At 34.0% G+C, this 14886-nt stretch overlaps 1 protein-coding gene across 1 annotated transcript in view; it reads left to right on the top strand.

The window, feature by feature from the left end:
- Window positions 1-14886, top strand: part of LOC150094765 (uncharacterized) — a 98450-nt gene that overhangs the window by 44587 nt on the left and 38977 nt on the right. The window contains exon 4 of the mRNA XM_090411661.1: window positions 10907-11030. Coding sequence (XP_090267787.1) covers window positions 10907-11030 — 124 coding nt within the window. The remainder of the gene's footprint in view (window positions 1-10906; window positions 11031-14886) is intronic.

Genomic DNA, 14886 nt, shown 5'->3' with positions numbered 1-14886 from the left:
GAGCTGTAATAGTACCCATATATAAAAAGGGAAATAAAACTGAATGTGAGAATTACAGAGGGATTTCCCTGCTGAGTGTTCCAGGCAAGATTTATGCCAGTATACTTGAAAAATGGTTGAGAAGAAAAGCTTGGTGAAGAACAAGCTGGATTCAGGCCAAATAGAGGCTGTCAGGATCAGATCTTCACTTTACGACAATTAGTTGAGAAAGCATGGGAATATAACAAAGATCTGTATTTATGCTTTGTCGATCTGGAAAAGGCATACAACAAGGTGCCAAGAGAGAAGCTATTCAATACGCTACAGTTATATGGTGTCAATGGGGCATTATATCAAGCAATACTTAGTCTTTGTTTGAGTTGTAAGTCAGCAGTTAGAATTGAAGTAAGTACAGGAAGATGGTTTAATGTTAAATCTGGTGTGAGGCAAGGATGTACTCTGTTATTATCTATATGGATCACATTATGAAGGAAAGTGGTATTAAACATGATATCAGAATTGGAGATGTTAATGTCAGCTGTTTGCTTTATGTGGGCGATGTTATACTTCTAAATATATCCGCTACAAGTTTGTAAGATTCCCTGACTAAATTGAATAACTGTTGTAATAGATATGGTATGAAGGTCAGCAATAAAAAGACAAAGACAATGAAAATAGGTAGAATCTTTGACAATGTCAACTGTATTTCGAATGCGTAACTTGTGGAACAAGTAAAACATTTCAGCTACTTAGGTACGATTTTTACTGAAGATGGTAAATTAAATATGGAAATAGATAACAGAATCAACAAAGCTGGTATGGTAGGAAGTCAATTGAATAAATTCATATGGAATAAGAGAGAAATTAGTTGGAACACTAAATTAGCTGTATACAAGACAGTGTTCAAACCAGTTTTAACTTATGGATCTGAGAACTGGGCCAGAAGTAAAACACTTGACCAAAGACTGGAGACCACAGATGTGAGAGTCCTGAGAAAGATTAGAGGCATGAACAGATGGCATCAATAGCAATATCATATTAAAACCGAGGATATTAGGGAAGAACTTGACATTGTCAGCATCCAGGAGTGCATTAGCAGAACTAATCTCAGGTGATATGGTCACTTAAACAGAATGCGTGAGGAAAGATTAGCAAGACAAGTGTTCTCTGCCAGGTTGGCAGGAAAATGACCCAGAGGAAGACCAAGATATAGGTGGATTGATACAGTACAAAGTACCTTAGATGATAGAAATATAAGATCTGATAATAGTGGACTCTTGACAAGTAACAGACTGATTGAGGAAAATTGTAGATAGGAAGTTAGTAATAATGTAAATTTTTCATGTAGTACTATCATATCCTGGACACCCCTTGAGGGTACATGTCAGGAATTTGATGATGATGATTAATTACTACAGAAGACAATAAAGCAATCTCTTGATTAATGCACGTAATGCATTCTTTAAAACAGGTGCATTATTCAAAAATGCACTAATCGAATATAATAACCTATGGGAAAAAGTAAAATTCGTTCGTCAATTTTTTTTTTTTTTTTTTTTTTTTGATCCTTAATTTTTGTTTATAAAAGAATTAGGGTATATCACAGGGCCTAGTTAAAGGAAAACAATGAAGCTGAAAGACAATAAAACATATTCAGAATATAAATTTATTATAAATTATCTACTTCTTAACAAAGAATTGAGCTAATGTAGCTTGGTAGGCATTTTGTTTCCTTTTTTCATACAACTGATGGTATGATCCTATTGCCTCTTCTACTCTTCTGCAAATTTTATTGCTCTTTTCACCAGGGTAAGCCTGTAAGCATTGCACTTTAAAAACTTCGGTTGTATGAAAAATATTTTCAAATTGTTTCTGTGAAATCTCTTTAGGCTTGTCAGTGATTAAATTTTCTTCATATTCTTCAGGATCTTCCTGCTGTGCATCTAACTTTAGCAGGTCGGAATCACTCAATTTCTCAGAATGAGATTTAATTAACTTAGATTCATTTGAAAAGCCTCTAAAATCATTTCACAATGTGGAAGAATGTGATTTCAAAAGGCTCGCATATTGCTAGCAGTAATTTCATTCGACTTTGCACCTTTATAACCAGACTGGCATTTTTTGGATTTGGCCAGAAAAGTCTTGGAAGGCATGTGCTTCCAAAAAGGGCGATTTTCATCGACATTAAATATTTGTTGGTTATAATAGCCCGCCCTTCTTACACAGTTGTCTTCAAAATCTCTGGATAATTTGCAGCCATCTCCTGATCTGCACTTGCAGCTTTGCCTGTGTAGGCTATTTCTCTTTTTGAAACACTTAAACCACCAGCACTAGTGTGGAATTCTTCTTTTCCGTCATTGATAGACCTTTCTTTCAAGGTTACAAATAGACTTAATGCTTATGATTTAATAAGGGCAGTGCTTAGTGGAATCTGTGGATTGGTTACAATCTTCAATCCATGTAGAAAGAAGTCTCTTAAATTCAGTGATTATAATACTTGGATTTTGAGTGCATACCTGGTGAACTTGTATGCAGCTTTACCTTTCTCTTTGTATTCAGCAGCTTTGCTTAAAATTTCTCTTATAGTTGATTCACCCATGTTTGTGTTCTTGTCCTATCTTGCTCTGGACTCTAGTTCTTCATTTTTCTTTATTATTTCAAGTTTTTCTTCCAATGAGATTACTTTTCGAATCATTTTCACACTTCCACCTTTTTGTTCACTAATTCTTTTACTTATGAATGATGAAAGATTGGGAAAATACTTTTTGGGAAAAAATGAAAAACAGTAAGGGAAAACAATTGCAAAGGAGGCACAAGATATGATCAACAAAATGCTATGTAATTAGCAGACGACATAAATTTTGACAGTAAATTTGGAACATAGTTTACATGGAAATAGTGTAGTATGCCATTAAAAAATAACTTTGTAAAATGTTTTAAATTGGTTACTAAATTATTTCATCCTGGTGAGCGATTTTTTAAAATAGCTAGCCATAAAAAATGTATAGATAGAAAAATTTTAAAATCTGTAACATTTCTTTTTAAGATGTATTTAGGTGCGCTAATTGAATTTGGATATAGAAAAAAAATGACGCACTAATCGGGGGTGCATTAATTGAGGGATTGCTGTATAAACAAAAAATGGATGGAACATTTAAATCAAATGGACAACAGCAGACTACCAAAAATATTATACTGATAAAATGAAGAACGCTTATGAGCACAGTCCAACCATAAAAAAACAGTCAAAACAGATAAACCCAGAATTTAGAAAAAATGTGGAAGAAAGCGACTAGAAATTAAAAAATGACATCGACGAAGATTTAACAAACTTTAACAATCAATTAACAAACTGCAAAGAAAGAACCTCGTATGAACTTCCTCCTAAGACCAGGTTGTTCTTGCCTGTCAGCAAGAACAATAGAACTGTTGAAGAAAAGAAGAATATTGAAAGATACATGAAAAGACCATCTAGAATATAAAATTATTTGTAAACAATTGAGGCAGAATATCAAAGACGACTATAACATATATAGAACAACAAAATTGGCAGAAGCAGCTAGGCTCTGCAGTAATCTTAAAAAAAGTAGAAAAAGAAATAAGTCTAAAGCAACCACTACTGTCAGCCTTCATAGACAATCAAGGAAACAGACACACAAACAGAGGTGAAATGGAAAAAATAGTAAAATCATTTTATGAGAACCTTTACTCATCTAAATAAGTAATCACAACTCCAGTACCAGACGAAAATTCGGAAAATTTGAAAATACCATCTGTCTTACCTGAAGAACTAAAAATGGCTATCCACCATATGAAAAATGACTGATCACCAGGAATTGATGGTATAAAATCTGCTGAATTAAAAATGGGTGGACAAATACTCTTTAAAGCTTTAGCAGAAAGGTTTTACCCAATCTATACAATTAAGGAAAGTGCCTACTGAATGAAAAACATCAAAGACCATAATTCTGCATTAAAAAGGTAATAAAGAAGACATCAGTAACTACAGACCCATCTGTCTATTAGCACACACATATAAAATATTCGCCAGAGTCATCCTAAACCGGTTACAAACCTCCATCAACGAAAATAGCTGCAAAGAACAGGCTGGTTTCAAAGAAGGCTTTTCAACAATAGATCACATTCAAACTATTACTCAGCTAACAGAAAGATGCAGAGAATACCAGATCCCACTTTGTTTTCTTTTTATAGATTTTAAAAAGGCATTTGACACTGTTGAGCACAATGCAGTCTTCCAAGCTTTAATAGAACATGGCGTAAAAAAAGCATACATCCAACTCATAAAAGATATCTACAAAGAAGGCACAACAAATATCACCCTTTTCAATCACCCGATTAAAATTTACTTAAGTAGAGGAGTACGTCAGGGTGATGTCTTATCACCTAATCTCTTCACGTCTACTCTGGACAGCATCATTCGAAAAATTGACATGAAAGATGCAATAAACATTGATGGTAAAATGTTAAATATCCTATTATTTGCCGATGATGTGATATTAATATCTCACTCACCTAAACTCTTAGAATCAATGCTGAATAACATAAGCCAAAACTGCCAAAAAATTGGATTGGAAATACCCCTGGACAAAGCAAGATGGATGAAAAACAAATACAGTCATACCCCGACTTATGCGAATCCGGAGTTACATGGTTTCTTATATGTACTGTGTATGTATTCCCATCCCACTTCACGCTTCACCACTAGTCGTATCTTTCCGGCACCGCCGCATTCGGCAGTGTCGCACATGCTGTGAACAAGCAATGGCGTGTTTCGCGCGGTCTCCATTCATGCACGACTTTTATAGTCTACAAACCTTACGATTGTTTAATGTTATGTTCTTGATAAAAATTTTATCACATAAAAAATAATAATGTCGTCCAAAAGAATCAAGTCCGATTTTTCTACAGCTAGCAAGAAAAGAAAAACATTGACTTTGGAAACAAAACTCAACATTATTAAGGATTTTGAAGTCGGGATGAAAATTTGTGAGCTAGCAATGAAGTTCGGTCTGCACGAATCCACAGTAAGAACGATTATAAAAGAAAGGTTTACAGATTTTGGAGGACATAGATTCTAATGAGGAACGAATTGTAGCCACAAGGCAAGGAATAAAAAAAAATCATTAGCTTGCTATGAAGAAATTTTGCGTGACAAGAAAAACCCATTATGCCATCAGACGAATCTATTAGATGTTATGAAACCATGACATTGAAATAACTTTCTTTTTTTTTATGTACGAAAAACTACAATTATGATTATATTTCTTAAAAAATATAGCTGTTTTTGTAAACCTTTGATCCCAATTATATGTTTGTATATATAAATTCATGCAAAATTATACCCCGAGTTACGCGAATTCGACTTACGTGCTTTTTGTTGGTCCCACCTACCGTGTAACTTCGGGGTATGACTGTACTGTAAAGATCATACAATCGCTCTAGAATCTCACCCCATTGAAAAAGTTGAAGGATACATCTACCTCGGCCACTCCATAAAAATGAATAATTATATATCAAATGAAATAGCAAGGAGAAAAAGAGCTGCTTGGATAGCCTTCAACAAAATAAAATCAACAATTACCAATCAAAACATAGATATAGAAATAAGAACCAATCTTTTCAATAGTCACATCTTACCAGCATTAACTTATGGCAGTGAAACATGGAACACAACTTTAAAAGAAGAACAAAGCTTAATAACAACTCAACGTGCAATAGAAAGAAGAATGTGCAATATAAACAAAATAGACCACATAAGACGCAGAAATCAGGAAGAGGTCTGGACTCACAGACATAATAAAAGCAATCTACAACAGCAAAAGAAGATGGGCAGGACATCTCGCCAGAATGAGAGACAACAGATGGACAGTCAGAGTTACAAACTGGTATCTGAGAGAGATACCAAAAGAAAACCTGGAAGACCAGCCTTAAGGTGGGAAGACCCAATGATTAAGAAAGTCGGAAGAAAATGGAGAACAAAGGCCAAGGCAGGAATAGCTGGACTCTTTACGACCTGCAGTCATGGAGAAATCCTGACTGAAATCACAGGTCCATCAAGGTAATCAAGGTAAAATAAGTGGAAAAAGAAGAATCAGAAGACCAAGAAAGAGATGGCATGAGACTGGAACAGGCCACCTGGCTTAAAATCCATGTTAGGAAGAAGAAAGAAAGTCTGTGGTTGTCATCATGTTTACAGTTTTAGATTTATTGTTATTCTGCTTTTATGATCAGCAAATAATGTTAAACATTATTACTTGCTTTCTGATTTAGAGATTTTTACATATCACAAATTTATATAAAGTAATTCAAAAAACCAGAATTCCATATAGCTCAGTGGATGTGGTGTTTGCACACCACAGTGCTTGACTGCATGAAGGAAGGCTTCTTGGTTTCAAATCTAGTCGGCGACTAGAAGAAATTTTTCCAAGCCTTTTTTCCACCGGTTCCTGAGTTAGTTGATCTCTGGCACGGGCAAGTGGGTTTTTCTCCCGGAAACTCGGGTTTTTCATTCCGTAAACTCAAGAAAATCGACCATGGAACCCACATTATTTCAGACATTAAATACGAGTGTTAGGGACCACGAGATGGCAGCATTTGTTGAGCCATTCTCTTCACTGCGTGCCGCTTAATTAGTGATAGCCTATTTCTCATTGGGTACTAATGGAGATTAAACTACCCACTCAGTCTCCCAAAGTTGGATAGGGCTAAAAACGGCTTCGCCTACTCTCTATATATGGGAATAAAAAGGCATTAGCTGTTTTTTTTTTTTTTTTTTTAATTCAGAAAAACCTTGACCTTTTAGCTTAAAATGTAACAAATGATTTATTTTTTTTTAGAATGCTTATTTAACTTATAGTATCCAGTTCTTAGCTGCCATAAATATATTATGTGGAAAATGTCTGAAGTATATCATATTCATATTAAATCAAAATTTATGTTTATTTTTATATATTCCCATTACATCCCCACCCACTTATTTCTAATTTGACAGGAAACAAATTAGAAATAACTGTTTTGTCTAATTTCTTACTAGTTTGAAAATTTTCAGAGGAAGTATTTTACACAGTGCTCAAGCAAGTTCACAAGGTGGAGTATGACCAATGGATTGTTATTTCCTTTCACAGATATGAGCCACATAGAGTGACACCAATACAACAGGTGGTAAATAAATTAAAATGATAAAAAAAATAAAATAAAATTACATACAATAAAATGCAATAAATAACAGAAGAAAAAAGGTGTTTATTGTTTGCTATTTATCAGGATGAGCTTCTCTCAAATGTTGACTATGGATAGACATTGTTTCAGTTTAAGTTAGGGTGATAAAAATGCCTCTGCACTCATTTTGAACAACCCCTCAAAACTATATTGATGTAATAGGCATGTCTTGGACTAGACGATATTATGGTTATTGCTACGGCTTATTGTGGATGATCTAAAACTGGGTGTTCTTGCAATTGTTTTTCAGGAGTAAGAATGAAGATAAATCACATTGAACTTGGTAAATGCCAGAGATTAAGAGAGGAGAGCCTTGTTTATATTTTGTGGTGGATAACCAGGAAGAAATTTTATTAACAGGAAAGAATGTGAGAATTTAAAGTATCTTTGAAATTGATTCAGAGATTCTTACGATGTATTGGAGTCGGGAATCTCCATGCAGGATCCAGGATGGACAGACTTGTGTCAAAATTATGCCAAACTTATGCTTAACAATAAAATAATAGAACAAGTTATGGAATTCAGTTACCTAGGAAATATAATCTTGTAATAGAATACTGATTCTCAATTGGAAGGAAGACTACAAATTTACAATAGAATGAATGGCATAATTAAAAGAAATTTTGGAAAAACACATGCAATATTAGTAACAATTTTTCATGTGGCAGTGAGTTTGAAGCCATCTGGTGTGATGTGGAGTCTAATAAGATTAAATACACAGTAAGGTGTTGTTGCAGACCTGGTGGATCATTTGCTAGTGAAGAAATGCATCGACAAATAAATACAATGGACGCAAAAAGAGTAATCATTATGGGGGACTTTAATTATCCGAACATTGATTGGATAGCTATGAAATCACATGAGAAGAATGAAACTGAATTTATTCAACTGTTACAAGACAACTTCCTCAAGGAGCATGTGACAGAAGGAACTTGAGGTCAAAGAGTGTTAGATCTGATTATAATGTCAGAGGGGGTTTCAGTTAAAAACATAACTATTCTCCCTCCGGTTGGTGACAGTGATCATGTGGTACTCACTTGAGAAGTGTCTAAGTTTAAGAATATTCCATTCAGAAAAGGGTACATGCCAAACTACAAAGCAGGCAATTATGACCACCTGAAGGATATGCTGGGTTCTGTGCCATGGTATCAGTTATTGGATAGGAAGGATATCAACACTGCATGAGAAGTGTTTAAAAAATACTTAACTGATTCAATATCAGAATATGTTTGTAGAGTATGAAGAATAAATAGAGCAGGAGTGAAATAGATGTGTAATCTAATTAAGCAAGAAATTCATAAAAAAAAGATGATGTAAAAAGAATATTATGTGCATAAGGATGATGTCAGTTATGATAATTATAAGCAGCAGGCCTGAAGAGATACAAGTGTTGTCTGGAAAGCTAAGTATGAGTATGAAAAGAAACTGGCTCTGCAAGTTAAAGAGAACCCAAAAGAATTCTATCGTTATGCTGCAAGTAAAAGAAAGAATGAATTCGAAAGAATAAGGCTACTGAATGCAGATGGTATGCGGGTGACTAATGAAAAACTGAATAAGTTTTTCATCAGTCTGAATAAGAATTCTGCAATAGGAACTGATGGGATATCAGCATAGATTATAAAAGATTCAACTGAACTGACTATTCCTTTGACCAGGCTATATAATTTGAGTCTCAGAAAGGGGAAGATTTCACACAAATGGAAAGAATGTATTGTAATCCCATTGCATAAGGGTGGTGCAAAGACCGGTGTATCCAACTATATAGAAATTTTGAAAAGGTTGGTAAGCATTTGCATTCAGAAATGGGTTGACTCTATACTTTGCAATGAACAGCATGGGTTTACTAAGAGTGTGTCATGTTTTAGCAACTTGCTCACATTCTATAATAATGTTACCACTGAATTAGACAGGGGGAACGGATATACCATGATACTTTTGAGTTTTGCTGAGGCTTTTGACAGAATACAGCATGGAATACTGTTGCATAAATTGGAGAATTATGGGAATGGATTATAAACTATTGGCATGGATAAAAGGATGGCTGACTGACAGATATCAAAAAGTATATGAGGGGGGTTGAATCTGCAAGATTCAAGGTTACCAGTGGTGTTCCTCAAGAATCAGGTCTTTTGTTCATTGTTCTTCAATCTGCACATTAATGACATTGGGAAGGATTTGACATGTGACATACAGTCTGAAAATGGCTGTCATTTCAATGTGAATAAATGTAACATCATGCACTTTAGTGTGATTAGATACCCAATGTCATATTATACTGGTAGAATTATGCTTGAAGAAACTGATGAGGCTAATGATCATATAGCAAAAATTGTAAATACAACTCCTAGAATAATGGCAATGCCAAAAAGAACCTTCATATGTAAAGATAAAGAAGTCGTTTTGCCTCTTTAACAAAGCTGATATGACTTCACCTGGTCTCCGTTTTCCATGATGATTCTGATAGAGTGGGGAGAGAGAGAGAGAGGGACAGTGTCAAAAATGATATCAGGATTGGGAAATACAAATTATGAAGACAGATTGAGAATTTGTAGGCTGCAGGCACTAGCAAACAGGAGAAAGAAGGATGGTGATATGATTGAGACTTACAAACTTCTGAAAGGTTTATACGGAATTTCAGTAATGGAATTTTCCTTTTTATGAAGGTGGGGGAAGGATACAACAGCATCTATGGAAGTTGAGAATGAATGCTGTCAAGAAGGGGAGGGTAGGGGCCAGATTTTTCTCTCATAGAGTAGTGTGTGATTGGAATGGGTTGCCTTTGGATGTTGTGTGTGCAAATAGTGTGAATCAACAATAGGTATGACAGCTCTTGCAAATAGTATGGCCTCCTTTGATGAGTTCCTGACTCCCTGTAGGTTTCTCTCTTAATAATAACAATATATAAAATTGATAAAAAATAATAAAAAAAAATCTTTAGCCCATTCATGGTACAAAATGTACTATAGGTTTGCAAATAACTTTTCATGAATGGGAGCAACATAAAAAAAAATCTCTGTTCATTCATTTTAAATGTTTCATTTAAATTTTAAGCAAATTCTGTAGAAGTAATTTTTCAAAAGCAACTGTTAGATTGTGTTGTGAGTAGCAGCATAGCACAAAATGAATAATTGGAAAGTAACTGGTAAGTAAAATAATTAATTGGAAAACAGAGTAGCAGCATAGCACAAAATAAATTATGGTGTTTAAAGAGGTTCAGAAAAAGTAACTAATTGGAAAGTAACTAGAATTGGGAGGTAAATTAAAAGAAAGGATTTGGAGGGTAGAAAATTTTTCATGTTTTTTAATTTGCAATCGTTAAAACCTACCAAATTTTGTTGGATCTTTTTTGTAATAAATATACAGTTGTGTTAATTTTGAAATGCATAAAGCTGTAAATAATTGTTAATTATTTTGAAACATTTAGTGACAGTCTTCAATGTTTTTTGATAAAACAGCAAGAATTTCTTTATCTTAATATAATAATATGATGCAAGAAACTTTCTATGTATCCCATAAATGCTTTAATTTTGCAATGAATTTTAAAATTATTTTTATTGTAAAAATGGCTGCTGTTCTTTTGATATCCAAGTTATATATTTTATAAGATTGTATTGGAGAGATAATTAAAAAAAAGCATATCTAAAGTTTATTTCAGAGACATTTTAAATGAAAAATTTATTATTTTCAGGATGATAATTTGGATGAAAGTGGCTTTATTAATCAATTTTTGGAATCTCAGAGTCATCCACCAGGATGTTCATCATGGACTATGGAAGACAAACAACAAAAAGGAAAACCATCTACTGTTTTAGGTATGTTTCTTATAAATTTTAATTTCCTGCCAGATTTCTGGCTAATTGCTAGCGATCGAGTGATTCTTTCGAGATATTCTTAATATCCTTCCATGGATTCAGTTAATAGACTATATGGTAGAATTTGCATAAGTGGAATCTAATAAAATTGATTGGTTTATCCTATGAAGTTGTTATCTAGATATATACAATAGTGAATTGAATTAATGGCATTTTGTGCAAAGTGAATTTGGGAAAAATTGAGATAAAAAAAAGTTTTTCCCTAATTTGCTTTAATTAACATAGAAAAAAAAGAGCAAGAAAGCTTAATTATGGATAAGAGTCACTAAAACAAAACCTTACCTAAGCAGAATTGAAGAGAGACACTATAATATGTGAAAAATCAATGAAGAAGGGGGAACTAGCAGGAGAATTAAAGAAATACAGTGCTGGTGGAATTGGTGTTACTGACACAAACAGTTCAATGGGTGGATGTGTCTAATAATAACTATTGGGTATAGTCAGTGAAATATTGTTGTAGTGATCAGAGAAAGGAAAGAGTAGAAGTGGTAAATAAACATTATGCGTGAAGATAAATTTATATACATTAAGTGGATATTAAATCCAACATAATTTCAGAGCTGAATACAGAAACTATAAAAGTTTCGTATTTGAAAGTTGACCAGAGAGCTTGCGGGAATACACTCACCGCCATACTACGAGTTGCCCTAGCTGAACCTAATAGCAAGCACGCATGCTGGAGCACCCATATGGTCACCTACTATTGGTCCATTTTAATAAGGTTTCACTGATCTGACAGCTGTTTCAAACTCATTGGTTTTAGTCAGAGATCAGGCAGAAACCTAAGAGCGCAAGAACTCTCAGTACTAAGAAACTCGAAGTATCGGAGAGGTGTATTTTCCGTAAGCGAACTCTCGATCAGTGCATAAAGTATTTACTAAAATAAAGAGCCAAAAGGCTTCAATTCGGCGATGCAAAATTATATAAATTAAGTGGATATTAAATCCAACATAATTTCAGAGCCGAATACAGAAACTATAAAAGTATTCTGCCGCTACAAATTATTGTAGCGGCAGAATGACGAGTAATAAAAGAGGGGTGAAGTGAACAACAATATGGCTTTATTGCTTCTGCCTTCTCTTGCTTCAGATTTGAAGTAAATATCTACATTTCAACCAATTGTTTGTTTGTTTGTTTTTTATTATTGAAGATTTTCCTCCTTCAGCCAAGGCTCAGTATATGTTCAGAAATGATAAGTGATACTTGGACAAAGGGTGTCCTGTGGTAACCCCAGTATTTATATATTTTTCAGAAACGTTTTTTTAATAATGGAAAAGTGGCTTAGAACTAGGACTTTGAAAAGAAAAGCAAACCAAACATGTGATGCTAACCCTAATTGTGATACACCTGTTGTAATGGTGAGTAAATCTGATACTATTAAAGTAGAAGACACACGCAGTTCAAAGAAAAAATACAGTAGGAAATATAATAGTTCATATTTGGATTTTGGGTTTACTTGATGGGGTGATGAAAGTGAACAGAAACCTGAATGTGTTTTGTGTTATGAAGCGTTGCCGAACGAGTGCATGAAACCTGCAAAACTCCGACATTTAGAAACTGAACATTGTGATGTGAAAAATAAGCCAGTTGAATTTTTTCAATGACGCTTAGGGACATTAAATCATGGGAAAGATATAGTTTCGGCCATGGGTTCGATTAATAGCAAGGCACTGGAAGCATCCTATCTCTTAATTTTGCGCATGGCAAAAACAGGGAAACCTCATTCTATCGGGGAAAATTTGCTACTTCCAGCTATAAAAGATGTGGTAAAAACTATGTTTAGCAATAAGTTCCTAAAAGATGTTGATTTGATTCCTCTTTCAAATGACATTGTTGGTCGCAGAATTAATGATATTTCAGGTGATGTAGAATCTCAGTTAATCGAAAGAGTTAAGAAGAGCTCTTATTATGCGTTACAAATAGACAAGACTACTGATGTTACAAGTGATGCGCAGTTAATATGCTACGTAAGATATGCCCATGATAACAACATTCATGACAATATTCAGTTTTGTAGAACTTTGTCATTCCAAACAACTGGAGAAGAAATATTTCACTCTCTCAATAATTACATAATACACAAAGGGATCCAATGGGAAATATGTATGGACTTCTGTTCAGATGGAGCTCGCTCTCTTACAGGCAGGTATAGTGGGGTTGTATCTAAGATCAAGGAAGTGACACCGGATATGAATTGGGTACATTGTTTCATACATAGGGAAGCGTTAGCCTCCAATGGAATGGCACCAGAATTCAAAAGTGTGCTATACAATGCTGTAAAGCTAGTTAATTTTATTAAGGCTCAACTGTTAACAGGTTATTTTCAATACTCTGCGATGAAATGGGCATTGAATATATACAATTTCAGAATGAAGTTCGCTTGGAAAGCAAGCGAACTTCATTCTGAAATTCGCTTGCTTTCCAAGGGCAAAGTACTAACAAGGTTATTTCAATTAAGGCATGAAGTTTTATTGTTTGTAAATGAACATCATTCTGATTTTGCATCATTCCTTCTTGACGAAGCATGGTTATCAACACTATCCTATATTTCAGACATTCTTTCAAAATTAAATAAACTAAATCTCTCTCTTTATGTAAAAGATAGGCAACTTGCACCTTTTCCAACATTGGAATCCTTTTTAGTGGAAAATTATATTTTTGTTCATTCTGAGTTTCTGGAAAGGATTTGTGACCACCTCAAAACTCTGAAACAGAATTTGGAAACATATTTTCCAAATAACTTTTATAAGAAATTTCTCTGGGTTCGCGATCCATTTCAGGCTTACAGTCATGAGAACGACCTCTTGTTATCGAAAAAAGAACATTAATTGAGCTTTCAAGTGACAGTGGGCTTAAAATGCAATTCTGTGATCTTGGTTTTGCTTGATTGTGGATCTTGCCTTCAGTGAGAAGTGAATTTCCCGAATTATCTGAAGAAGCATTGAAAATCGTCATGCAGTTTTCTACAACCTATCTTTGTGAGAAAGAATTTTCATCGCTCCTTCAAATAAAAATAAAATACAGAAATCGTCTTAGTGTGTATGTGTGTGTGCTGATCTTCGACAAAAGTTGACCAATATTGAGCCAGATATCCAGCAACTCTGCAAGGGCCGAGAAGCTCAACCATCTCATTTAAAGTAAGTAGTAATGTAACATCATATTGTTTATTTGTTTAGTAAAAATTAAAACTTTGTTCTATGATGATACACTTTTAATTGTTTACTTTCAATTTAATCAATTATGGTTCCATATGTATTCAAAACTTGCTTTTAGATTTATTATGTGATAAATGGCACAGTTTTTCCCAAATGTTGGTAATATCCACATAGGTTTTTTTTAAAAAAAAAAAATTACATAACTTAGTGGTCCGTAGAATTGTTTTAGGCATTTTACTGGTCCTTCGGCTTAGAAAGGTTGAGAAACGGTGCATTAGAGAATTAATTATGGCATAATCAAAAAGAGTATTAGTACATTTATGTATACAGTGTGACATGTTGACAAATATAAAATTACATTTAAATCAGTTATCAATCACTCGACTAATGAAATCTTGTAGCATATTGCAGTATCCTCAGGCCAACATCATGAATTTAATTTGTGCTGATTTTCATTGACATATCCCATTCTGATCACCAAAAATTTATAATATTGTTATAAGTACTTACGAGTGAATGCATATTTTTTCTCCTTTGCTGGTAGTTTTTTTGTGTACATCCTGGAGATCGCTTTGTAGGCTGGAGGTAGATGAATCACTATCTGTTGCGTCACAAACACCTTCAATAAGAGATTTCTTAAC

This window comes from Typopeltis vanoorti, chromosome 21 (assembly GCF_054136105.1).
Source record: "Typopeltis vanoorti isolate ZY-2024b chromosome 21, IOZ_Tvanoo_1.0, whole genome shotgun sequence".
Lineage (NCBI taxonomy): Eukaryota > Metazoa > Arthropoda > Arachnida > Uropygi > Thelyphonidae > Typopeltis > Typopeltis vanoorti.
The sequence above is the reverse complement of the archived record's forward strand: the minus strand, read 5'-3'. Positions and strand labels throughout refer to the sequence as shown.